At 25.0% G+C, this 27,047-nt stretch overlaps 4 protein-coding genes across 11 annotated transcripts in view; 3 read left to right on the top strand and 1 right to left on the bottom strand.

The window, feature by feature from the left end:
* The first annotated feature begins 568 nt into the window (after window positions 1-568).
* Window positions 569-2,725, top strand: LOC113549265 (MOB-like protein phocein). Its single transcript, XM_026950477.1, has 5 exons — window positions 569-829; window positions 888-1,051; window positions 1,113-1,322; window positions 2,319-2,430; window positions 2,542-2,725. The coding sequence occupies exons 1-5, from the start codon at window positions 767-769 to the stop codon at window positions 2,689-2,691; spliced, it is 699 nt and encodes a 232-aa protein (XP_026806278.1). The 5' UTR covers window positions 569-766; the 3' UTR covers window positions 2,692-2,725.
* On the bottom strand, window positions 2,425-20,986 carry LOC113549266 (ribonuclease P protein subunit p25). 2 transcript variants are annotated; one of them, XM_026950478.1, is made up of 5 exons: window positions 20,730-20,986; window positions 12,229-12,286; window positions 3,449-3,725; window positions 2,960-3,079; window positions 2,425-2,789 (listed from the first exon to the last, which is right to left on the bottom strand). In XM_026950478.1, coding segments are annotated over exons 2-5 (510 nt in total). In that variant the 5' UTR covers window positions 12,230-12,286; window positions 20,730-20,986; the 3' UTR covers window positions 2,425-2,677. The 2 variants fall into 2 exon arrangements, with proteins under 2 accessions (XP_026806279.1, XP_026806280.1); XM_026950479.1 differs by lacking the exon at window positions 12,229-12,286.
* On the top strand, window positions 9,127-16,731 carry LOC113549264 (tyrosine decarboxylase). Of its 2 annotated transcripts, none has more exons than XM_026950475.1 (12): window positions 9,127-9,216; window positions 11,872-12,086; window positions 12,331-12,444; window positions 12,501-12,680; window positions 12,757-12,993; window positions 13,048-13,442; window positions 13,515-13,656; window positions 13,736-13,907; window positions 14,305-14,381; window positions 15,182-15,414; window positions 15,824-15,904; window positions 15,979-16,731. In XM_026950475.1, the coding sequence occupies exons 2-12, from the start codon at window positions 11,886-11,888 to the stop codon at window positions 16,133-16,135; spliced, it is 1,989 nt and encodes a 662-aa protein (XP_026806276.1). In that variant the 5' UTR covers window positions 9,127-9,216; window positions 11,872-11,885; the 3' UTR covers window positions 16,136-16,731. The 2 variants fall into 2 exon arrangements, with proteins under 2 accessions (XP_026806276.1, XP_026806277.1); XM_026950476.1 differs by lacking the exon at window positions 9,127-9,216 and adding an exon at window positions 10,496-10,733.
* A 5,167-nt stretch (window positions 20,987-26,153) lies between the features above and the next one.
* Window positions 26,154-27,047, top strand: part of LOC113555054 (diuretic hormone receptor-like) — an 80,621-nt gene continuing 79,727 nt past the window's right edge. For 5 of the 6 annotated variants that reach the window (XM_026959380.1, XM_026959361.1, XM_026959399.1 and 2 more), the window contains exon 1: window positions 26,154-26,268. The gene's annotated coding sequence lies outside the window, so the exon portion shown is untranslated. The remainder of the gene's footprint in view (window positions 26,269-27,047) is intronic. The other variant, XM_026959370.1, reaches the window with a different exon arrangement.

Genomic DNA, 27,047 nt, shown 5'->3' with positions numbered 1-27,047 from the left:
CAGGCATCAATAATAATATAAGTATATAGGTTACATCTTATTTAACTTTGTTGATCCATTAACACCGATTAACCTTATATAACTCACCCACCCACGACCCCCCACCCATTTAAGAAGTGAAGCGATTGTTTCACATAGGTAACATACGAGTTCAGTGTCACTGATAATTATAGATTAATGATTATAGTAAAGAAGTTAGAAGATATTTTACTTTATAGAAATATTATATGGTATTAATAAAAAAAATTGATTATTGGCATAAATAGATTGTCGAACAATTGGTCGTTAGTATAAATATTTCTATGAATAAAATGTACGTTTTGTTTTAGTATATTAATTCAATTTAAACAGATTGACTTTGTACCACTGTTTCGTAAAACAAAAGGTAATGATTCGGTGCAGAATAGATTGGGTTCGATTTCATTTATTTTGTGATTTGGGTACTTTTGTAATTTTATATTATATAATTTGTTTAGGTATAATTTTTTTTTTATCTATATTAAATTTTAATATTAAATTTTTATTTAATCTATACGTTATCAGTTCCGTATGTTTGATAGTGATAGCGTATTGATTGTCGGCCAAAGAATGGTGTTTTCTATGTATCTGTATAAGTGTAAACTGGTTATCGTTCAACCCTTTGGAAATTTTAAATTTGAATACCATTATTTTTATGTTTGAATTCTATTACAATTTTATAATGAAATAGTGTGTATATTTTATACACAAAAAGACAATTCCATCATACAACAGTTAATCACTGAAAATGAAGATGGCTGAATCTGTAAAGAAATTATTAAAAAGAAACAAACCAGGAACTAAAGCTAATGTGAGTCCTAAATTATTATTTACATTTTTGTTACTTTAATTTGAACATTATTTTGTAGTTCTTCCGTAAATGGCCTGATGAGCCGTTTGAAGAGATGGAAAGTACATTAGCTGTTCAAGAGTTTATTCAGCAACAAATACGTATAGATCCGAGTAATATTGATATAATATTGACACCGCCAGATTCTCAAGAAGAAGGAGTTTGGAAATATGAACATTTAAGGTGACAAATAATTTCTTCTGTCTTAATTAACATTACTAATGCTGGTTGATTGCATTTATAGGCAGTTTTGTATGGAATTAAATGGGTTAGCAGTCGAATTACAAACTGAATGTTTACCTGATACATGTAGCCAAATGACATCAACTGAACAGTGGATATTTTTATGTGCTGCACATAAAACTCCAAAAGAATGTCCGGCTATTGATTATACACGCCATACTTTAGATGGAGCTGCTTGTTTATTAAACAGTAATAAATATTTTCCTAGCAGGTACAACTTATACATATATTATCATGCATTTTATAAAATAGTGGTTTTGTAAATTAACCTACTATTCACCAAAAAATGTATCTTATTCAAAAATACTAATCATGCTCTATTATCACTTGTTAATTGAACATTGAATATGCTAATAATGACCATGACCAAGTTGATTTTTTAAATTTTTACTCTATAACTAGTCTTTTTATAATTATATTAGGTATTTATTCATCAAATGTTATTTTCTTCATTTAAATTCATATTATGTTATACATATATTAAAAGCTATTATTGGGCTTTTGAATCTGTTTAAATATATATAAATAACTGTGTGTAGGCACTTATATGTTTGTCTGCACTAATGAATCTCCCTCTCATTATTGACCAGGTTTCATTAAAAAGGAAAAATATATGAACTTTTTAGTTAATATGTTTTATTCGATTATTGTTAACGTTGAATATGTATTCTCAGATTAAATCTGCTAGTTACCTTTCTTAAAGCTTTTATTAATTTATTATTTTTATGTATTGAAAATATGTTTATTTTTTTTGCCCTGTAGCTCAGTTTTCTCATAGTACTTACTTTTGAATAATAAAATAACATATATCAATTATTCTTTTCAAAGAATAATTGAATATAGCCTAATTATTTGTCCATAGTCATAAAATTATGATTTTAAGGAAACTAAATAAAAGAAACACAATTTTATATTATATAATGCAAGTTTATTATTAAGTATCATCTTACATTAAAATATTTTACTTAAATACATGATAAAATACATTTTACTACATATAAGTCATAAAGATTTGTACTTAAGTATACTGTTATAATATAAAAACAAGGTACCGATAATGGTTGTTTTTTTTTATAACATTATATATTATATAATAGTACATCACTTTTATTTTAATGCTTAAAATTAAAAATCAACAATTAATTAATGAATTAATAAAATATTATATTTATATCTTATACAATTTTAAAAGTATTATTTATTCTAGAGTTAATATTAAGGAATCATCGGTGGCAAAATTGGGATCTGTTTGTCGACGAGTGTATAGGATATTTTCCCATGCATACTACCATCATCAAAACATTTATAATAAATTTGAGGTAAAATATTCAAAATATAAAACTATTATTTCATTAAAAGTAGTTACAGATACAATGTGTATTAATAATTATGTAATAGGTTATAATTGTATAAAATGATAAATATTACAGAATGAAACATACTTATGCCAGAGGTTTACAAAATTTGTGATTAAATACAGCTTAATGGCTAAAGAAAATCTGATTGTGCCTATGCCTGATGCAATTATGCAAGGTATAAGAACTGAAGAGGATGGAACAACATCAATTAAAGAGCCATAACTTTACTCTCCTTAGTACCGCGGTAATCATTCTTTTCAAATGTTTTGCGAGGCACTGGTCTGCTAACATGATCGGATACCTTATCAGCTCCTTGGTATCTAAAATTAAAATATTTTAATTAATTAATTTTAGACATACAGTAAAATTAATCATTTAACTAGGAAACATTACAAAATATATTTTTTTTTAACTTCTAATTTTTTTTTTATTAGATCAGTTAAACAATTAACCAATAATTATGTATTATATTAGATTATTGTAAGCTTACCCAGGTAAATTAGGATGAAGATGGTTTTTGGATAAAAGAATGTGGATTGAAGGTAATCTTCTTGTTGTAATTGATTGAGAGACTTTACCATCAATCATCTCATCCTTAATCATTCTTACGCTGTAAGTAAAAAAAATAATATTACTATTTATGAATTGTCTCTCAAAGTAAATTACATTTTAACTTTAAAACAATAATATGTATTTATAAATTAACTATTAAAGTGTAATTGTTTAGTACACTAATAAATATAAATTTTTCTCATTTTAATATTTTGTAGTATTATAGTATTTATTTTGTAATGGTGCCATACCACAATTTTCAGTGAAAATTCAATTTATAATTATATTTATATAACAATCACATTACTATAATTTTAAATTTGTATACATAGGAAATAATACTTATAACTTATTAAGTTACAACAATAAACATAATTATTTATCTTGTACCGTTTATCTACAATATTTGAATCAAGTTGTTACTTACTTTCTATATCCAATACCAGTGACTTGTTTAAGCTCGGGCATCTGTCGTTTCAATATTTCTGCACACGTTACAGCCTTATTAACTGATGGACCACTGGCACTACATACTAGGTGATTAGAGTGTTCAAAACTTTTTACTGCAAAACCAAGCATGTTTCGGATTTTGGAATGGTTATTAACTTTTAAATGTTCAAAATTATCTGGTAAATTGTCAATTGTAATCAAGGAACGTGTCCAACGTTCTTCTTGGTATACACATTTAGGTTTCAGAGTTTCCACTGTAAAATACAAGTATTTTAATTTATATTTTAATAGAAGTAAAAATATTTAACTATGTATTAATAATAAATAATAATAAAATACTGTTAAGTTGAACAGTTTTGTAACAATTTTAAGGATATTTCTGATTCATGGTAAATATGGAGCATTGTAATAGCCATTATCTAACTTAAATCCATATGTAATTTACTCGATATTTTACAATTTTTGTTGAATTGTTGATCTAAGTGTTATAGAGCAAATTGCAGGTTATTTCCTTTGAAACAAGGTAATTGATAAAATTTAAATAAAAATTGTGTAAAAATTGAATATAAATAAATTACAACATTTTAGTATTCACAGTTATTATAATATAATTCTTATTTCTTTATAGTCTTTAAATGCATCAGTTAGAACAGATAAGTTAGATTGGATAGAACAAGTTATTATTTACATTAATATGTATTTTTTTTTCTATGTAACTGAGTACTATAATGTCTAATAATTATTAGTATTTAAAATATTATTTGGTCGGTTAAATGTTGAAACCGTGATGGGTCAAAAGTTTTCAATCCCACTCTGACTAAAATTGTATACTATATTTTAGTTACAGAGTAAATTATATTAGAGGTGTTGTTTGAGTTTTTGTTTCATTATAGTTAATAAATGTACATATTTTATTCAGTGAATGAAGTCAAAGGATTATTATTTAATATTTTAATGAACCAAAATTACTACTTAATATATTTTTTTTTCAAAAAGTAATACTTATTAGTATGTTAGATTGAAAATGAACGTTATTAATTAAATAATTAAATAATAATATTATTCAAACAGAAAGTAAAATTTAATTATAATAGCACAGATATCATGGTATTATAATTTCTACTTTCTACTTTTCATTTTAGAAAATTAATTTACTGCTCTATACAAATCTATTTTGTTAAGTGTCTTCTTTTTTTTTATAGATCTTATAATTATTAATCACTCAATTTTTTATCGAAAATAAGATTTTGTTCTATTAAGTGATGAAACAATTTTTTATTAGATACTATCTGCAGCAGTACTATCTGTAACGGTGATAAAAATGCAAAATATCTCGAGTGTTTTTGAAGTTATTTGAGTGTAACAATAATATAATTCAAATATGGTTAGGAAATATTATTATGTTAAAGTAATGATTTTGCAGAAGTAAATACAAAATACAGATGACATTTTTAACAGATTCATTTTTTAATATAAGTAATGATTAAAAAAATTGTTTAAAAGTACATACAAAAATTTTACATCAAAGTAATGAGGACTTTCATAATCAATTATTTAGAAAATTTTTCTCGTAAAGGTACATGTATTAAATGCATTATGGCTTATACAATATATTTTATCTTTTATGCCTAGATTATGGGTTTAAATACCTAACCTATGTATACCCTGACACTCTCCTTCTAAACGTCTCATCACTCACATCTGAATTATGTAGGTCTACTGTTTGAAATAAATAAATTTAGTATTAACACATTTAGTTTGATGTAAAAAATAATTTTGTACTAATGTTTAATTAAATTTTTAGTATTTGAGAGCATCTATATTTACTTGATTAATTAGAGAAATTCAATTTAATATAGATAATACCAATACCTAATAACATAATTTATTTTTAATAAATTTTTTAGTGTTTATATAGATTAGTATATATAAATGAGTAATTTAGTACTCATGGGAAATTTAACTATACATAGGCAATAATTATCAAGAAAAATTAAAACTTTTTTTGTTAATGGGTGGGTATATAGTGGCTACAATATAATTGAATTACTTAACGGTTTGATTAGGTATAACTATTTAGAATGGTTTTTTAATTAATCAATAATTTGTTGGGGAAAGGATCAGGCCTGAGATAAACCAACTATTTTTTCAAAATTGTATAATAATTGTATTGTAAACTAGAAAAGAGCATAAAGCTTTAATATTGCGGAGACAGTTTACAAATGATTTTTTCTAATGATTTCTAACTGATATTGTGTGTTGTGCTTAAATTTATAAAATATTAAAATTACAGTTGATCATTATAATATACTAGTTTTAAAAATTCAAGTATGAAGAAAAAATTAGAAATAGTAAAAAAAGTACAATTACCATTTTTTGTTCAGTTTTTATATTTTAATTTAATAACGAATAGTGCAAAATAGCAGCAATTATACAAATTATAAACTTAATTTTAAATTTTTCATCACATTTTAATCATAAAAATATTTAATATTTTTGGGATTCTAGTAAGGAATGTAAGGAAGTAGTAGTCTCGAAATATAGTTTTTGTTGATCTACTGTAAAATAAAAATTTAAGAATTTACTACCAAACGTGTGTTAAACTTGTAATTTAGACATTACTCGATCTTCGAGAGAAATTATCAATGGTCTACACACTATACACACATACACGAGTATTTCTATAGTATATATATTTCTAGAAGGACATATAGGTAGAGCATTTAATATCTATTGACTATTGTCTATTGTCATCTAATAAATCACGCGCAGATATACCTAACAAAACAAAAACGATGGATTTTGTACAAAATATGAGCTCAAGTTATAGATATGTAACGATAATACAGTTGAGCGCGCAGGCGACACAAATCTCACAAGCATGTGAACGAGAATCAATAGTTTAAGAGCCCCCGTCACTCGTCCAGGTTTATTATAGCCACGAGACTTTTATGAGATAAAATGAAGAGCATTCCACAGCAATCGTCGCATAGTCAACATTCCATCCACGACCGACTACTAATAAAATATACCGATTATAATTTTCAAGTCTAACTTCAGACATCCCGAAAAGCACAGTTGGATAGGGGATTTTATAAAAATGAATTCTCATATCATTGTTTCGTAGCGACAGACCATTACAATTCACTTATATTTGAGGCAGTTTATATTATGGCACGGAACCATAAAGTATTATGTTAATACACAGTATAACATATTCAATGATTTTTAGTATGCGTTTTCTTATTTTTCGTGATATAAACATTACAAGCGTCATATTATTAGAAAACGTTGATGAAAATTCCTTCACGATTTACCCAATGAACCTTGACCTATATGGATAAATATACATATATATATGCAAGTACAATCACCTACACACCGAATTGATCGTTATGGATCTTCCTGTTGGTAGCATTATTTAGGACTATGATAGTTATGAAGGGATGTGACAAAAATATTGGGGTTAATACAGTATACTGAAAATAACTTCAACGAACACTAACAATTTAAGTTTCCGCGTGTAATTTAAATAAATAATAATAAAATACAATGTTTTTGATTCGAATCAGTAGGTTTTGTATATAAAAAATTATATTTGTTCGAATTATAGCATGGGTTGGAAAACAGATATGTAGTTTTTCAGGATAGCAAAATTAAATTTTACAATTAAATTTACACATTCACATCAACTGTAATCGTGGTGCCGATCAAAATAATGTTTGTGAATAACTTATAGGTATTGTACTTGGCGAACTTGTTTAAATTAATATCTGCGATTATCTGGGTATGATTGAATACATTAGTCCAGTAATAGATTCTCTAATATTCTTTATTCTTATCAAAAAGCATATAAATTCACTAACAAGCTACAACAAGTAACTATATAACTGTTCAACATTTCCTGCCATGTAATACATCCATCATACAGAGCGAGACAGGGCCTTAATTTCCTTAGAATACTCTCATATAATATACACGTACTATATACTCTGTGGTCGAGCGAATGGAAAACGGCTAAAATACTTAACAGAAAAGTGAAGTTTCTCGGGAGTTAATTCGCTGTGAAAACTTGGGCACGAGTTTTCTACAACCCTAGCGACAACAAACTTCCACGGAGACATGGTGTCCATTGTACATCTAATATTGACGGTTATATAATTATGTGATATTGTATTTGATTCGTGAATGTTACGGAGACAAGGGAGGTTTCAGCTGGCGCACAAATCGCCTAAAATGTTGGTTAGCTGGGAATATTTAATATTAATTATAAATCATATACACGATTTATATAAATAAAAATTAAATGATTTACGTATATTACACTTTGAAAATGTCTCCTTAATATTTTTGAACATCATATTATAGACGCTATTTTAGTTATTCAATACGATTAGCTTGTTTTTAATTATCTTTGGTTAAACTAAATAAAATATAAATCAAAATTGTATTTTAGTTACACGAATAGTTATTTCAATTTCTTGAATAAAATACTTAGTTCAGTCTAAAATTTTAACAATTTTTATACTAATAAAATTGAAATTATTCGAAGTATAGGAACAAAATTACATTTTATAGTTTATCAGAGGCGCATTAAAGGTTAATATATGAGTGGGGGAAGGGGTGCAAAATTATTTTCCTCGTTATGCTCGGTATTTCAGTTAATTATTTCCATTTCATATAAATGTTATAGCTACGTAAAAATCGTCTTCTTATACTAATTAGAAATTATCTATTTGAAATAATGATCTTTTTTATTAATAGTGTTGGAAGATGGAATATTTATAGCGTAAAATCTTTATATTTAATTAATTAATAAATAGTAAGTAACTCCTATATTTGTAGTTATTTATGGAGTATATAAAGCATTGATTCATCTTAGGATCATATTAAATGTATCTTTATTAACAATTAAATAATATTATATATAAACACACATAAGCAATTTAAATGACAAATATCAAATAACAGTAATAAAAATATTTTTTTCTTATTTTTTTTTTTGTTCACACTTTTGTATAATATTTGACCAATCAAAAATGTATCACCCCCAAAACACTTACGCTCGGGGCAAATGTCCCTTTTGCCTCCCTGTAATTTATACATTGATTAATTTAGTAATTGTGCGACTTAATAAATTGTGGGATCGTGTAGGAATCAACTTTATAATAATTTAATAATTTAATCAATAATATTACTTTTCTTAAATACTTAACTTTTACATTTTATAATAAATATTAAATCATAATAATTTAATCATACTAAGTTTGTGTTATGATACGTGTCTCATTCCATCCTCAAGTCAGATGAGGATTAAAGAGAATCCTAGCCTGTTTAAGTAATGTTTCATATTAAATATAACTAATAGCTTAAACAGCGTAATTTATAATTTATAGAAATTGCTTTATTTAAATTAATTAAAAGACTGATGCACTGAGAATAATAATTTAAATAAATTAGGTACAATACAATATTATGATTGAAAAACAAATTGTTTTAATATTTATGTTACGAGTATATTCATTAAAGTAAAAAATGTTTAAAACGTAATAAAAAGAAAGTGAATTAAAATTGGCAATATTGTATAAAATAATATAATTTGCCATCGAAAAACGGTGTATATTATTCATCTTGGATTTAAATGTTGGCCGCTAGTTTCACGCTACAGGCAGTCGTTTCGAGAGCCTTCCACAACTGTTCTATACCTCCAGCAGTTAGGACGCGCTGCATTCGAAGTATATCACAGTAAGTACACCCTCTCAAATATATGATGTATTCTTATATAAATATATAATAATCAAATAATATGTATTTGATATTTATTTTTTTTAAGTAAATTATAAAAATACAAAATGATTTGTTTTTTTAAAAATTCTATTGTTTTAAAAATATTCATCGAAAATAAATTATTGATGACAAATTCATATTTTATACAAATTATTTTAAATAATCGATTAAGGCTTATTGTACATTTTTGTACATTATAATAGTAGACATATCTATATATATATAGATAAAATACATTGTAATATATATTTTGTAAGTATTAGAACAAAAATAAAAATAAATTATTTGATTATTTTGAAATTATGTAACTATGATATGATGTATTATATTAATAATCTGTTATATTGTAATTGTAATATTATATTTAATTAGAAAAATTAAATTAGTACGTGTTTTGCGCAAACAAATAAAATATATAAATGATTTATATACAGCGCAAAATATGATTAAATTAAAATTCCACATTTTCATAATATTTTAAATATTTAATAAAAGGATAATAAAAAATAGTTTTAAATTATTTAACAAGATAGTAAATAATGCATGTTTTCTCTGTGAAATGGTATACATGTTCGAAATGTTAAACTATTAAAGTAATATCTAAAACTAACAGTGTTTTATACAACATTTTAAGAATTTTTTGAAAAAAAAAACCTACAGTTAATATAACATACTATACGGAGTTTTACTATACGCATTTGATGTGTTCAGAATTATATAATGATCAAAAAATAATAACTTTAATAGAACAATGAATCAGGGCCGGATTGGTCTGGCGAGCTACTGAGGAAAACTTGGTGGGCCGCTCAAAATATGGGCTGGTTATGAATGTTTGGTCGTATTTTTTTTATTTTTGTGATAATCTAGTACAAATATTGGTAGAAAATATAATTGATTTGAATTATTTTAACCGTACAGTAGCTGTAGTTGTAATCAAACTTTAGAAATTCCTAAAACTCGGTAGGCGGATAGGTCGGCGGTGGAACAATCTATATATTTAAAAGTAATGTGATAAATATGCGATAATATGGTTATGCAAAAATACGAAATAATAGTTGCGGTGTCAATAAAAAAAATTATGTATAATTAATATATATATCATATATGTATATAAGAATTGATAATATACCTTTATAGAGGAGAAATTTAGGCCAAGAGTATCATATGTATTGGTATACAATTTAGTAAAATGTTATAAAATTATTAATTTATTTCGAATGTAGTCGAGTCTGTTTCGAAGTGCTGGATATTGGTAATATTCGCTCTACACATAAACACCAATCGGATTAATTTTATTAAAAATATGACAATTTACAATTTGTATAATCTTTTTATAGAAAATTTGATCGAGGTAAGGAATTAGGAGGCGTGAGTGGGGAAGCCGACCGGTGGTATCACCACAGTTTAAAGTTGGCGTAGTTAATTGGATACCTGTATGACAATTTTATACCAACATTATTTAAATTATAATAAGTGTAAGTGTGAAACTGTACATGGTAGATGGTTATTATTATTGTTAATTGTTGAATTAGTATAAAATAAATAATAAATAATAATTTTAAAATTAATACATACATAATACATTATCTTGATTAAAACCAAATATAAATTACTTAAATTTCTTTAAGAATCTAGAAGTTATCTTTAGTTATATTTTAAAAATTAAACGTTAATATTTTATTTGAATAGATAAAAATTAAAAATAATAAATTTTGTTAAACAATTTGGTAGACTTTCGATAGTTAAAAAAAGGTTAATTCATTGTACTAAATGTAATATTTATTTTTATGTACCAAGTATTTATTTATGTAAGTAATTTTTCATTTATTAAAAATACAAATCAAAGTAACCCCCTCTCTAGAGACTTATAAAAGTTTCGCGACCCGAGTAAATGATATTCGGATATTTTGCTACATAATATTAAATATAACATAGATGAATATAATATGAAGTTAACCATTAAAATTCAAAAATTAAATTGTAACAGTATTTTTATAGTATATAATTCAATAAGCATTAGGTTATATAAAGTGTTGGCATTGTTGGCAATATTATTTAATTTCCATAGCCAATATAAGTAATTATTTTGAAAATATGTAATGATTTCCTGACTTATCATGTAGGTATACTTTTATCTTGTTAAATAATTTTAACTGTATTTTCACTAACAGGCAAATTTTGTTTGAAATACATTAATTATTTGTAGGACATTTTCGAAAAGTTCAATTATTGTGATTTTAATGATCTTCTATCGATTATTTTCCGATATGAATTAATTTGATTTATTCATTACAAGTTTTGTTAACAACTGGTGCTACTTAAACTTGTCAAATAAAGCAATATTAATTAAAATAGAGGTACCCTTAAATTTTCAGAAAAACATCTCTTTAATAAATAAGAAATGAAAAAATTGAATAAATATAAAAAGGCGAAAAATCTGTTGTTGACTTGCAGTGGTTTCGTCAATCTAATATTTCCTTCATGCACATGACAACATAGAATATTATCATTCTCCGAGAGAAATCAATTAGTTTTACATCCTTAACGAAATCAAATGCATTTGAATAATAATAATAATAAATGTGTTTAATAAATGTTTTATTTAATTTAAAGGAAAAATTTATAAAATGGATACGGAACAATTTCGCAAGCATGGCAAGGAGATGGTGGACTATATTTGTGAATATTTAGAGACAATAAAACACAGAAGAGTGACACCAACAGTAAACCCTGGATGGTTAAAAAATCAAATCCCACTGGAAGCACCTGTACATCCGGAGGCATTTGATGCAATAATGAAAGACGTTGAAAACATTATTATGCCAGGAGTAAAATATTTGTATTATATTATAATTAGTAGCTATCGTTGAATGTAAATTACTTTTACACTAAAATCGAGATTTAAATATTATAAAATATTTTTAATATAGTTAAACACTAAGTAGAAATTGGACATTAATATAAACTTACTTTTCAATATTTTATCAGCTTTTTGTTTTCAAATTCAAATAGAAGTATGGTACCAAATCTGTAACAGAAATATAAGACATTCTAAATTTTTGTGTTTACTAGGTGACACATTGGCAACATCCAAGATTTCATGCTTATTTTCCCTCTGGTAATTCATTTCCTTCAATTTTAGCAGACATGCTATCTGATTCTATAGCATGTATTGGGTTTTCATGGGTAAGTAACCAAAAAAATATATATTTTTTTTATATAATATATTTTAATTTATAAAGGCTGCAAGTCCTTCGTGTACCGAATTGGAAACTATAGTTTTGGATTGGCTCGGTAAAGCCATAGGATTACCAGAAGAGTTTTTAACATTTTCAGAAGAAGCATCAAAAACTATTAATTCTGCGAGACAAGGCGATAGCGAAACCGAAGTACACAACGGAAAAGGCGGTGGAGTACTTCAGGTGAAAAATTCAAACAATTTGATTTAACCAGTCGTAAAAAATAAAAATATATCACAAACACTATTTTTTTTTTTAGAGTTCAGCAAGTGAATGCATATTTGTTTGTATGCTAGCAGCTCGAGCTCAAGCAATTAAGCGATTACGAAAACTTCACCCATTTATTGAAGAAGGTGTTTTACTATCAAAACTGATGGCTTACTGTTCTAAAGAATCACATTCGTGCGTGGAAAAAGGGGCTATGATGGCATTTGTTAAATTACGTATACTTGAGCCTGACGAGAATAACAGTTTAAGAGGGGCTACGTTAAGACAAGTCCGTTAGCCATTAATACTAAGTTAAATATATATAAATTAACGCATGTTGTAGGTGATGGAACAAGACGAGGCGATGGGATTGATACCATTTTTCGTTTCTACTACATTAGGAACAACGTCATGTTGTTCATTTGATAATATACCCGAAATCGGTCTAGTATGTCAGCAATTTGAAACTGTTTGGTTACACGTTGATGCTGCTTATGCAGGAAGTGCATTCATATGTCCTGAATTTCGGTCTCTAATGAATGGTGTACAATATGCAGACTCTTTTAACCTCAACACAAATAAGTGGTTGTTAACAAATTTTGATTGTTCATGTCTTTGGGTAAAAGATCGGTTTAAATTAACTTGTGCTTTGGTGGTCGATCCTCTTTATTTACAACATGGTTATGCTGGTGCTGTAGATTATAGACACTGGGGTATACCATTAAGTAGACGTTTCAGGTATATTTATATTAGTATAATAAGATTTGTATTTGTACAAATTTATTAATTATTTTGAATATAAAAATTTAGATCACTGAAGCTTTGGTTTGTACTACGCACATACGGAATTTCAGGACTTCAAAAATATATTAGACACCATTGTCAACTAGCAAAACGTTTTGAAAGATTAGTCAGAAGTGATAATATGTATGAAGTCTTAAACGATGTGAAGGTAATAATTATTGACATATATTTAATTTAATATTTTACCATTATATAAAATTAACATTTTCATTAAAAAAAAAAAATAGATGGGGTTAGTTTGTTTCCGTTTGAAAGACGATCCGACAAATAAACTAAATAAAAAGCTCTTAGAAACCATTAACGAATCAGGAAAACTTCACATGGTGCCATCATTAGTACACGACAAGTATGTCATCAGGTTTTGCGTAGTTGCAGAGCATGCTACAGAAGATGATATTGGTAATATAAAACAAACAAAGATATAATATACAAATTAAACAATTAACTGTAATCAGTAACATTTTAAGTTTTTTTTTATAAAATACCTACTATTCAGTCATTACATTTTTAGTTCAAACTATTTAAATTTAATAGAATAGAAATTAACTAGCTAAAATAATTTTTCAAAATAACAAATTAGTACTAGAAAAGTTTATTTTTATGATTTTTAATTCTAATTGAATAACAGTTTTATTCTTGTGAGCATTTTTTGAAGCATATTATTTATACATTTTTGATCTTTTCTTCTCTCGTCATAACAACTAAAATTTTTAAATTACGAAAAACAATACTTCATTTATGTAACTGTATTTTATACCTAGGACTTGAAATTTAACTAAATTTTATTGAAACTTAGATTATGCCTGGAAAATTATAAAAGAAACAGCAGTAACAGTCGTGTACAACGAACAAGAACTCACAGAAAAACGAGAAGTTAGTAAATATAATTTATGTGAATATGTAAATTGTTTAAATAGGTTAAAATTTTTTTTAATCTATTATAGCGTAAGACACTTTTCTAAGTATAGAATTATATAAATTTATATATTAACATTACCTATTTTCATACTTGTGTACTTGCACAGCATGAGTTATATATTTTTATTTAATTTTGTCGTTTTTTTATTTTAACGTACCTATCAATCTAGAATTTAATTCAAGATTCATCATAAGTTTTTGCATATTGGAATGATTAAAAAAAATATTGAGTATAACGATTTATATTTCAAAATATTTATTAGACTGATTTTGAGTAATTTATGCACATTTAAAATTTTTTAATTCATTTAGTTATTTTAACTACAGACGTTGATAAAAATGTTATACTCAATCAAAAAGCTTATATTTTTTAAAACAAAATTCTTCATAAGTTGTATATTTTGTAGAAATTAAAAAAAATACAAGGCATAACTTTTTTTAAAGCAATTTAAGTTCAGATTTTGAAAAAAATGTAACTAGATTTTTGATAAAATTAGATATCAAAATAAAACAATTAACCACAACTTTAGTTATTTTTTTATACTTAAAAAAATATCATTTGTAGAAAGTAAAAACTTTTGAACCATTGTATATTATTATTTACTATACAGTATAAACATTTTAAAATTTTAAAATTAATCTTACATTACTAATGTTAGAAGCCTATTCTTATCCTTCGTATCCCCCCTCTACAAATTTAATTCTGAATAATTACAAATTACTTGTTCTATAAAAATTTATTAAATGTAAAATAGGAGCAAGTGGATGAAGTGTTTGAGTTATCGGAACGTAAAAAGAAGGATGATTTGGCCTATAGGAGATCATTTTTTGTTCGAATGGTCAGTGATCCGAAAATATATAATCCAATAATTGCTCGATCATCCCCTGGATCTCGCAGACATACTCATTTAAGTTCAATGGATGATGATATCCATGATCCATTATCTACATCTACAAGTGATACTGAAGATACAATGACACAACCAGCGTAAGAAATAATAATGATAGTAATAATAATAATCTATAAAAAATTATTAATGATTGATATACATGTAATGAATTGTGAAGAAGATCTAAACATTTAAAAACAGTAGATATTCTTGAAGGATGTGATTTTTTATCTATCATGTATGACTATATAACTTGTTTATAAATATAATATGATTTATTTAAATATTTATATTGCATGATTGGTATAAGTTATTTTATAATTATACTCTACTTTGAATATTTCATATATCAATAATTAATACAAATAATTATATAATTTTATAAATATATTAGTCATAGTAATTATGGGGAATATTAATGAATTCGTATATGTAATATTCCACAACTAGGTATAAATGTTTATTTAATAACTATGAAATTAAAATATTATATTGTTATATTTTTAGGAGTTCATGGATAAGTTGGCCATTAGCATTTTTATTTCAAGGAGTGTTTGATGATAAAGAAGGCAACGATGTTCCTGTAAGGTCAGTTATACAACACAATATGTTTATAATATTAGAATTGAATAATTAAACATTAAGCAAATATTGTAATACAGATTTAGACATTTAGCAACTAAAATGCACTTTAAATCAAAAAGTAAATCACCAGAACACTTGGCCACAGAAGAAAACAAATCACGGCGCAATTCTCCAGTATTTCCAAGGAAATCTAGTTATGTTAAAACTGAAAATGAAAATAACATGCAAAAATAAGAACTGACCAAATATAAAAATAATTTTTGCTTGTTTTATTTTTCTAGCTTGTTAATAGTTATAATTAATATAAGTTCATGACCTCAAACGCACAAAATAAATTTAGACGCTTATATTAAAAAAGATTAACTATTTAGCTAATGTTTGTAAATGATTAAAAAAAATAATATGATATATTAGGATAAAAAACAATAAAATATATTGGTGACAATTTCCAAGTTTAAAATATATTGACATAATCGGTTTAGGAATTTAGTATAAATGGAGGGCAAATTCAGAATCAAGACCAATTAGAAAAGTTAATAACTTAAGGTATCAATAAATAATTAAAAATATTGACTTCTAATAGATAGTTTAATATTATAAGATAGACTAGTAATAATAATAAGTATAAAATGTTTATTAAATAATGATTATTTAAAAAATAAAAAAGTCTATTAATTATCCCTAGTAAATTTTTTACCCTATGAGGCTATAACTATGAAAAAGTATGATCCATAGGGGTCTAAATCCCTTAATTTTCTTAAAAAGATAGAACTATACATGATTTTTTTTTTCAAATGTATTGATTCATTAAATATTTATAATCTGCTTATATATACAATGACATTGAATATTGATTATACTAACAATGATAACTAATACTATTTATTAGGTAGAAAAATTAAATAAATAAATGTATACTCATTAGTCATTATGCATATTGTATAGTATAAAATATCAACTAATATAAATATTAATATAGTCAAAAAAATTATAGGGTACATACAATTATTAAGACAAATAATAATATTAATATTAAATCTTAATATAAAATATTTTTTTTTGTTATGCTACTCTGTTACTCGGCATTTTTCAAAACAACCATTACCTACATAATTATAATTATTTCTAATCAAATAAGGTGATATGAACATATTTCAACTAAATATATCATATTTAAATTTTTAAATATTAAGTAAATACCTATACAAATGCATGAAATATTATTCTATTTGTTGATTTAGCCAAAAAAAAAAAATAAAAAAATAAATAACCATAATATTTGAGGTCATGATACTATAACTTATATAATTTAATTCCTGATTAATTATTGACTTGCTTCCTGCACCAACAAAATAAATTATTAGAGTTGAATTATAAATTGTAGTTTTTTGTTACAAATTCTATATTTATATAAATACTTATGGTTTAACATTTTAAAGATGTTAGCTAATCTATTTTTGAAACATGCTGTTATTATTATCCAATTATATATTATTATAATCGGTAGACAATCACTAGATTACTAAATTGTTATAAACAGTTAAAACCAATAGATGGGTAAGAAACCAAGAAAGCTATTATTTAGTTGTTCATTAAAGCTAATTAAACACATCAATCAATTATCTTTGAATTAATCATCCACAACTACATTATACATAGTATCAATTACATAATTTAATACACTATGGATTCTGGTTTGAAAAATCCATCATTTCAAGTAGTATATTATCTTTTTCTCATGTATTTCATACATTTCTGAGTGTATTGAAAATTGCTCTTAAGTTGATATCATTATCTCTGATTTTTCTAAAGCCTAATCCACTTTTGTCTATTCACTTCTTATTTCTTGGGGAGATTACAATTTGTTAAAATAAATAACACCTATCCGATAATATCCATTATATGACATAAAATATTTTCATGAAATTGACACTTTCCGATTGTCAAAACGTATAAGATGAATTAGACATTATCAGCTGTCGAGTCACCAAAATTGAATTAACTCTCAACTTGAGTAAGTGTTAAATAATTTCTTTTTCAGATTTTGAACAGTCATGTTATGTTGGGTAAGTTACTTTTAAAAGGTAACTAGGTCACATTATTAATTAAAATATAATCAAATTACTTACTGTTACCAAAATACAAAAGTAATAGTGTTACTTTCTAATTCAAAAGTAACTAGCAAAAATGAAAACATTTTAATCCATCAATTTATGAATTTTAAAATTTATTTTTATTTAATATACTGTTAACATTTTTGTTATTTATTTCTAATCATTGTTTAGCGCAAAAATCCTCAATAATACTAAAAATATGTTTTACAAAAGCACTTGAAAAGAGCAATACATTAATAATTAGTATAAAAAATTACCATTGGTTAAGATGATTTAATAAAAAACAAATTTTTTCTTTTTATAGAATTTATAAAATAACTAATTTAGTAAATCTTACATTACTTGTGATTAAATAAATAATAAAGTTACCTTAATATTGGACAAAAAGTCAATATATTATTAACTAATACATATACCTAGTTCATTTTTATTTTCAGAGTGATATTTAACTCCAAGATCTTGAATTATACTATACTCATCCTAACTTTCTTTTAAACAATATACTAATGTTATCATAAATAGAGCATTAAAAGTCTTAGGTTTCAATGTCAGTGTCTCTATACTTTTCACTTGATAGACCTACTCTATATAAAATATAATTTTTGGAGCTATTCTATGTTAGAATCATAATTCAAATCAAAAATATTATTAATTAATTTATATTTTCTCAAATTTCTCACGGAATCCTTGGCACTAGCTAACGGAACCCTTAGGTTCTGCCAAACACCTAGTTGGGTAACACTGCTATAGATCTAATTAGAGGAATTTTTTTAAGAGTTTTTGCTTATTCTATTTATAACCAGATCATTTTTCTATCAAGTCATACTACTTTATACAACTATAATTGCATGCCTGATAGGTTAAGTATAGGCTTGCAGTTTTAGAACTTTTACTAGCCTGAAACGTAAGTATTACTTTTTCCTAAGATTTAACATTTACTGAACATATTCATAATAATATGTAATAAATCATTGTATTTTTGGATTTTTCACTTGTATGGTTTATTATAGAACATGGGTCATTGATTTGGAATCCAAAACAAGGTTTATATGTTTGTTGACACTAAAATCACATAAAGACGAATCACCACTAAACAAGATAGCTACCGAATTTAATGTAGGACAATAGTGTGATGTACCATCGTATATATAATTTGTTAAATACCAAAATGGACTGTGCTAAAATGTTGTCTTCAATCTATCTTAATGTTCCTAGTTTTACGTTACGTTCTACTACTACATTTCATGTTCCAATGTGCAAGAAAAATTTTACTTCTTGCACCAGTACACCAAATGTTAATATTGAGAAATAAATGGAAAACATTTGATTTTTTTCAACTCAAGTCAGGGTAAAAACTTGTCTAAAAATAAATAGAAATGAATAATCATTAATATTTAAAATTATTACTTAATATTAATTTGTAAATTTGTATTTTCGTATTTAGTTCTTTAACTTAATTTGCATCTGTATCCTATGTCTTCAGACATATAATGAAAAAAAAAAAAATACCCGTTAGAACCATACATTTTAATACTTAATCTACCAAAATATAGTTAACCCTACATAGTTCAACTCGGTAATTTACTGATTTTTTATAGGTCTGAATACTTATAAAAACTGAAGTCTGAAAATGTCCACTAAATTATATTATTTTTTTATTACATTTTAATTGTTTGATGTTTATATTTCGATAAAATAAAAACAAATTTAATGTTGGTTTTATATTTAAATTTAAATACCAATCTAAAATATGAAATTATATTTAAAATAATGACAAAAATTTTGTTTTTTTGAAAATAAAACATAATTTTCACTTATAATATTATAAAATTCTTAATAACTTAGAGTAGGCATTTGCTAATACCAATTAAAAATATTACTTTTACTTGATAATGTTATAATAGTTTTACTAAAACCAATTATATTAAAAATAGATTACAAAGATTGACATTGAAAAGACAGATCAAATTCTATTTGAGATTAATCCAATCAAGTTTAATAATTTAATAAGTAGGTAGAAAATAATATGGCAGTATAGAGTAAGATCAGTCGAATAAATGTCAAGATTATAAACATGCTTTTATAACTGACTTGTATTATTTTATACTTGTTGCTATGTAGTACTTTTGGGTATTAATAAAATTAATTTCAAATACATTTTTAAAAACTTGCAATTATTAAATTTAGTAACAATGTTTATTTAGGACTATTTAATACAGAGGCGGATCCAGACCTAGATAACGGGGGGGGGGGGCGATTTTTAAAGGGCACACATTAATTTTGATAAAGTATTTATTTAGGTATATACTTATGTTACTTTCCACAGTCTTGTACAGAACAAAAAAAATATTTTTATAGTAGATAATAGTAATAAAAAATATATCACTATAATGTTGTTACCTTTGAAGTATAATTACATCAAAAACTAAAATCAGGGACTTAAACTATTTCTTTGAGAGAACGGGGGGGGGCGATTGCCCCCCTTTCGATCCACCACAGATTTAATACATTTTGAAGTAATACAATTGATTTTCAGTAGATTTAATAATAAGTTAATTAGATGTAATTTTTAAATTAAAAAGTTTATATTATGCTTAAAATGTGTTATTGATGTCAATCACCATGGTCATGAAATAATTTATCTATTATTTTTTAATGAATTATTTATAAAATATTATAATGTAGTTAAAAAGCAGTAAAAGCAATACACTTACTTGATTATCTTAATACACGGGACGTGTTATCTAAATCACACCTGTATACGTTTGAAACAGATGTACAGATATAAGTAAATAAAAAAGAATTCAACAAATTAAACAATCAAAATAGGTATATACCTAGCTACAATATTATATCAATTATCTACAACAATTTTACTATGATTATTATTATTGTCTATTTCTCTATCGTCTATCTAAAACCTTTATCTATCTTTAAAATTCAAAATTGTACTAATTTATTAAACTGTATAGATATAATGAATAAATAAATCTCTTTATATTTTATCATTGGCTTATGAAAAATATATTAAATAAATGACATAACCTCATTTTTTTTCGCGCTAATCTTACGGTATCAAATATGGTCTTAGAATATTTCCAAGACCGTGGTATTCAGTGATAATTATTAACATGGTATCATCGCGAACTTATATCACAGAACAAGCTTTATCGTAGTTGTTATCAATGTTATCAAAGACGTTAGAAAATATAAGCGAATCTAAAATATAACTATCTAGGTATATAGGTTTTTTACATACTTTCTTTATACTACAGCTAGAGCACTAGATCGTCTAGAGACTAGATTACTATAGAAACATATTATAGTGCCTTATTTATACTTGTTAAAGGCCTATGAAAAGAATATTGAATTATTTGAATTTATTTTAACACGTAACACGATATCGAGTCGTGGAAAAGATATCTTCTCTGCATCGTGAATTATAAATTAATAATTTAATTTATGTTGGGTTGCACAAACAATCTTCAAATATATTTCAATTAATGTCAATAATGGTTTCATAGGTCATTTAGTGACTTATTGATTGGTCTATTAAGTTTTAGTGAACCATTAAATTAATGCATTTTTTTATGTGATATCCGGCACTAATATTATAGTTATTGAAGCAAACATAGGTAATATTATATTATATATATTTTGTTAGAAATAATGTTGTAGTTTTGATTTTTTAAAACGGGTATCTAGATAGTGGGTACCTATATCTGTATACTATTTATAGGTATACCTCCTATACTAACATCACGGATTAAGATTTACGTATAGTCCATGACTAATATATACTAGGTACTATACTAGCATAATAGCGTTGATTAAGTATATACATTAAATGCTTGTAATTTAATCAATGATAGGTATACACTAGAGGTCTTCAACCTTTTTGGACTTGTGACCCATTTTTTTAGGCCTACATTTTCACGACTCACGTATAAGCTTTGTAGAAAAAAAAAAAAACTAAAATTGATTAATGCTTTGTAGTATATTACTAACTTATACTGTGATTTGATATCCTCATTCCTTAATACTTATATTATTATAATATATTAACATTATATTATAAAATATAAATTATATAAACTATAAACTATAGTATTTTCGTTTATTAAATTACATTTTTATTTTAAAAAGAAGACTTATTTATAGCTTACGTAACTCAAAAATGGGTCGTTGAAGATCACTGCGGCACTGCAATACACTATTGGCTATTAACTTAATAGTATTAAGTATAAGTATAAGTACTGATTACTATAAAGATACACTGGTAACTATCCTAGGTATTTTGCACTTAGATAGGTATACGGTTACGGTGTACCGTTTAGGTCATACAATTATTTCTTTGTGAAACATCGGTGCTTGCTAGTTTTCACCAAAACTGACTTTTCTTTTTTCCATCACTTATAAATTTGAAATTATAGCTGAGTTTTTCACTACGAGATTCCATTTATTACGTTACAATACTGTATAGTGTATAGTGTACCTAACCTACCTACTGCGTTACAAAAATTATATTTTTTAACATTTATTTGTATTTTGACAAAATAAATAGGTAAATAATGTTTAATATATAATAAATAAAATAATAAAATATGTAAAATTAGGACACTATTTTTTATTCCATATGGCATAGGTACCATCGTAAAGCTTGTAAAATTCGTTATTGTTTGTTGTTTAATTAAAAATTAATATGTTTAGTTACTTATTATTACTCAATTATGAATCAGGTACACTCAACACCTGCTGTACAACAAAGCGGTTACCTACCTATTTTCTCCTCCATTTTTTTTTTACTTTAAATTTTTACAAAACGTTTCACTTAATTATTTTGTAACTAAATACAAACTCAATATTCAAGATTCTTGACTTAGGTAACTAGAATTCCACGCAGCGTTAGTAAATTTCCATCATTAACATTGGACGTTTTACTAAGTCATGTAGGTATATATAATATATTATAATAATACAATTTTAATAAATTAATATGTAATTTTGTTACAGTACTGCATAGTAGAACTAGACCTTGTGCATTATTGTATACTTTATTAACATGTTCGGATAATAATGGCAGTGCCATTTACTTTCGTAGTTTAGAAACTTTTAAATAACCGCCCCGACTGAACTTCGTAGATGGCGCTGTCGTATAGGTACTTTTGTTTTGTGTTTTATTTTCAAATTCCTCACTTCCTAGTTCAGGCCAAGTAACAAGGTTTATGAATTACGATGATATTCTTATTTTTTTGATCGTCTGTCAAAAATGTCATTATTTATATTCATCAATTATGCATATCGGTTATGCCGTAGTTGGATTATTGGGAAAAAACATTAAAGACGAATCATTGGCTCAATTTTATATCAGTATTATTATCAGTATAAAAATTATATGGAAATTATTAAACAGCTATAATATATACATATATATTTTTGAATTAAAACGATGATTAAAAACATATACGAGTATCTATATATAAAATAAAACAATATAATTTCAGATAATAAAACACCCCCATAATTATATATCACAATTAGATATAAATTTATAATTGTAGTTGTTTTAACATAATATCTAAGTTTGTAGTATTTATATTACTAGTCATTGTTAATTGATTAAAAAATACAAGCAATAAGCAATATTTATCTTCATTAATTATTTAATATTATACTTAAATAATTATTTATAAACTATTAAACTATTAATTTTTTATACATTTTTCCTACTCTTTCCGTGATTCAATCCATTTATAGCTGTATTAATTTTGTCAACTGATAGATCAACAGAATTTACAAAGGTTAATTATGATATGTTCTCTGAACAATAATTTGATGATTTCTTTTTAGGTATAAAAATTAAGTTACTGAACTAAACGTTTTCTCACATTCTGATGGTCAATTGGATTTCTGTATTTTTTTACATAAGTGTCTTTAACTCACATAAACTTTGAACAGTCCTAATTTTATAAAATGTTAAGATAAATGAGAAAATATAGCCGTAAACGGTTTATAAATATTTCTTTAAGCTATTATAAATATGTCTGCGATTAAAAATGTTGTATTTTAACTAAGAGACTACCTTTAATACATACGTTTATTGTAATTCTTTCCAAAAAAAAAAATTTCAGTATAAATATCCCATAAGTATAAGTCATTAGTGGCATATCTTTGTCCGTAGTATCCTGTACCTACAATGTTTATAATTATGCACATAACTTTTTATATATTTTAATGAAACTGAACAATTATCTGAACAAGATAAAATATAATAAAATATCTATCTAGATAAGTTTCAACACTGAATTTGCATTGAGTTTCATTGTATACCACTTGAAGCAATGACACTTTAAATGTAAGGGGTGATGGGGTGAGGGTTACTTAGATATGTTTTACTTCCAGTACAATATTCCTAAGAACTGTATAGTATAGACTATAGAGTACAGGTTATCTTTACTCCGGATAAAAGAGAAAATTAAATAATAGAGTCTAATTTGTCGATAAAATTTTATCTTATGAATATTTAATATTAAAATAGTTAAATGTAATAGGTATTTACTCTAGATTATTAATTAGTAATGAACAAATTATTAATTATTAATAACTGTTTGAAAAAGTTCTAGGCTCTGGACTTAAATTCCCTTTAAACCATAGTATAAATATGCTCTAAAAATAGCAAAAATGACCTTAAAAATGTCCTATAATTTTTTGTTATACAATTTGGTAATTTATAAATAAGGTATAATTATTATTTTATTAAAAAAAAAAAACTGAAATTTGAAAAATTTACTCGATGTGGTGATGATGTTGACACGTATGACTTTTGGGGCAGTATTATTCATTCTAAACATACATTTACCCGATAAACCTATTAAAGGAATACAACTTAAATATCAAGAAAACGATTTATCTTTAAATAATATTTTAAATAGGTTAAATTTGTATAGTATATTGAACAAATATGTATTAAAACCAACAAAATGAGCCAATAATGATAAAAAGTGTAAAATAAAAGTTTCAGCTTTGAAGCACTCGTTACCTGAAATGAATTATGTACTTGGAAAGCATTGTTTAAGATCAGTCAAAAAAAGATGCAATTTGCATTGAAATCCGGGCCTTACTTACAACTATAATTGGCTATTTTTATTTTTAACGTTTTTTTTTATACTTTAATTTTGGTTAGTGTTTTTATTAGATATTTTTGGGGGTACTTTTTGAAGTACCTAGTAAAACTCCAAAATACATAGGTGTCTAGTTCAAATTTATGTACATTTATTTACTATAACATTTTAGTACTTAAAATAGCCCAAATTAAATTTTTTAGTGTAATTACAACTTGTAAAAAATATTTATCTGTTATAAATTCAAACAGGATAAGTGATACATTTTAAAAATAAAATACTGTTATGTTCTCATTTTTTTGATTAGTCATCTGTATATTAGTACTCAGTGGCGTAGCCAGCCAAGGGGGAAGACTAAGGGGCTATAGCCTTCCCCATTTACCGTATTTATTATATTGTTTTGAAATATTTAAATTTAAATATGGAAATTGTTTTACAATTTTTAATTATTTAAAATAGTATAAATGCGTTAACGGCAAATCAACGTTAATATGTTATTAGTATTTTTATTTTTGATTTTCAATAATTCAATTTAAAAGTATTTAGCCCCCCCCTCATAAAAAAATCCTGGCTACGCCTCTGCTATATATAATACATACACTTAACGTTGCTTAAGTGATTCTGAAAGTGAGAATTAGTATGTATATAGGTGTTACAAGTGGTAGCTTAGACGTACTATATGTACGCTAGCGTGAAGAAAATCGTTGATTTTAAATATTTCAAAATTAACTGTATACACATCTTAAGATTTTTTTATATGTATTTTATTAATTTTTGTAATATTAAAAATAAAAAATAAATTAAACGCTGTTAAAAATGTAAACATTTATAAGAATTTTATTCTTAATAAAATATTATAATAATTCATAATTTATTTCGTTTCAACATAATCTGGGGTTGCAGAAATGGGCGGGCGTTTCGTCGACGCAGCACGCCAGACTCTTCGTTGACTATCGAGGCTGTACAACTAACGCGCGCGGTACTTAGAAATATCTACGGTTTCAGTGTACTCGGTGTTTTCGACTCGGTCGCCCGATTTTTGAGTATCGCGTGTGCGTAGTTCGCGAATTTCCACTTTATCGTAATTTTGTTTTTTCGTTTTGCTTATTGTATGTACATGTTAAATAAAATGGTGTGTATACAAATTTCATAAATATGAGGTGTTTTAAAAAAACTATTACTTAAACTAAGTTATTAGCCATTTATTATATTTCGGTGGGATAAAATTAAAGTATATATTTATATTTTGTAAAATAATATGCACGTGCATTTTAATTATTATGTAAACCAAAGTTTATGTTTTTTAAAAACATTTTTTTAGTAGAAACATTTTTAATTATTTTATATTTTAAGTAGGTACTTAAATGTTTTAATATTTTATTATATAAAACAATTTCAATCAACAACATGTAGATGGAATTTACAATATATAATATATACACCAAAATAAAATAAAATGTTTACAATTAATTTTTACTTGTTGTATAAGCCAACAACAGAAAGTATAATTACTAATCAAAGCACATTAATATATATATATACATCAAATTAATATTTACCTATTTTCACATTAGAATTTGAATATAATTTTTTCTAATTAAAATTAAAATGCTATAATATGCTAATATTATACATATTATTTAAAAGGTTTTTGTTAGATTCATAATAAGTAATTACGTTAATAAAATTCTTTACTTCAACAATTTTTTTTAAATATAACATTTCTTATTGTTTACAAATCGAATTACATATTATATAATAATATAATTATTAAATATTATTATTATTTACATAATTTCATAATATATTATTACATTTTAATATAAAAACTGTCAATTATTTTTAATTATTTCGAAAAATATGTTTGTATAATTTTAATTCTAAAATTGTAGTAATCACTTATTAGGAAGT

Source organism: Rhopalosiphum maidis, chromosome 1 (genome assembly GCF_003676215.2).
Source record: "Rhopalosiphum maidis isolate BTI-1 chromosome 1, ASM367621v3, whole genome shotgun sequence".
Classification (NCBI taxonomy): Eukaryota; Metazoa; Arthropoda; class Insecta; order Hemiptera; family Aphididae; genus Rhopalosiphum; species Rhopalosiphum maidis.
The sequence above is the reverse complement of the archived record's forward strand: the minus strand, read 5'-3'. Positions and strand labels throughout refer to the sequence as shown.

Coding starts and splice junctions, on each gene's coding strand:
- LOC113549264 (XM_026950475.1), top strand. CDS start 11,886: ATGGATACGGAACAATTTCGCAAGCATGGCAAGGAGATGGTGGACTAT. Junction 15,415..15,823: donor GATACAATGACACAACCAGC/GTAAGAAATAAT, acceptor TTATATTTTTAG/GAGTTCATGGATAAGTTGGC. Junction 15,905..15,978: donor GGCAACGATGTTCCTGTAAG/GTCAGTTATACA, acceptor ATTGTAATACAG/ATTTAGACATTTAGCAACTA.
- LOC113549266 (XM_026950478.1), bottom strand. Junction 3,080..3,448: donor ACTGGTATTGGATATAGAAA/GTAAGTAACAAC, acceptor TTTTACTTACAG/CGTAAGAATGATTAAGGATG. Junction 2,790..2,959: donor CTTCATCCTAATTTACCTGG/GTAAGCTTACAA, acceptor TTTTAATTTTAG/ATACCAAGGAGCTGATAAGG.
- LOC113549265 (XM_026950477.1), top strand. CDS start 767: ATGAAGATGGCTGAATCTGTAAAGAAATTATTAAAAAGAAACAAACCA. Junction 830..887: donor AACCAGGAACTAAAGCTAAT/GTGAGTCCTAAA, acceptor ATTATTTTGTAG/TTCTTCCGTAAATGGCCTGA. Junction 2,431..2,541: donor ACATTTATAATAAATTTGAG/GTAAAATATTCA, acceptor TAAATATTACAG/AATGAAACATACTTATGCCA.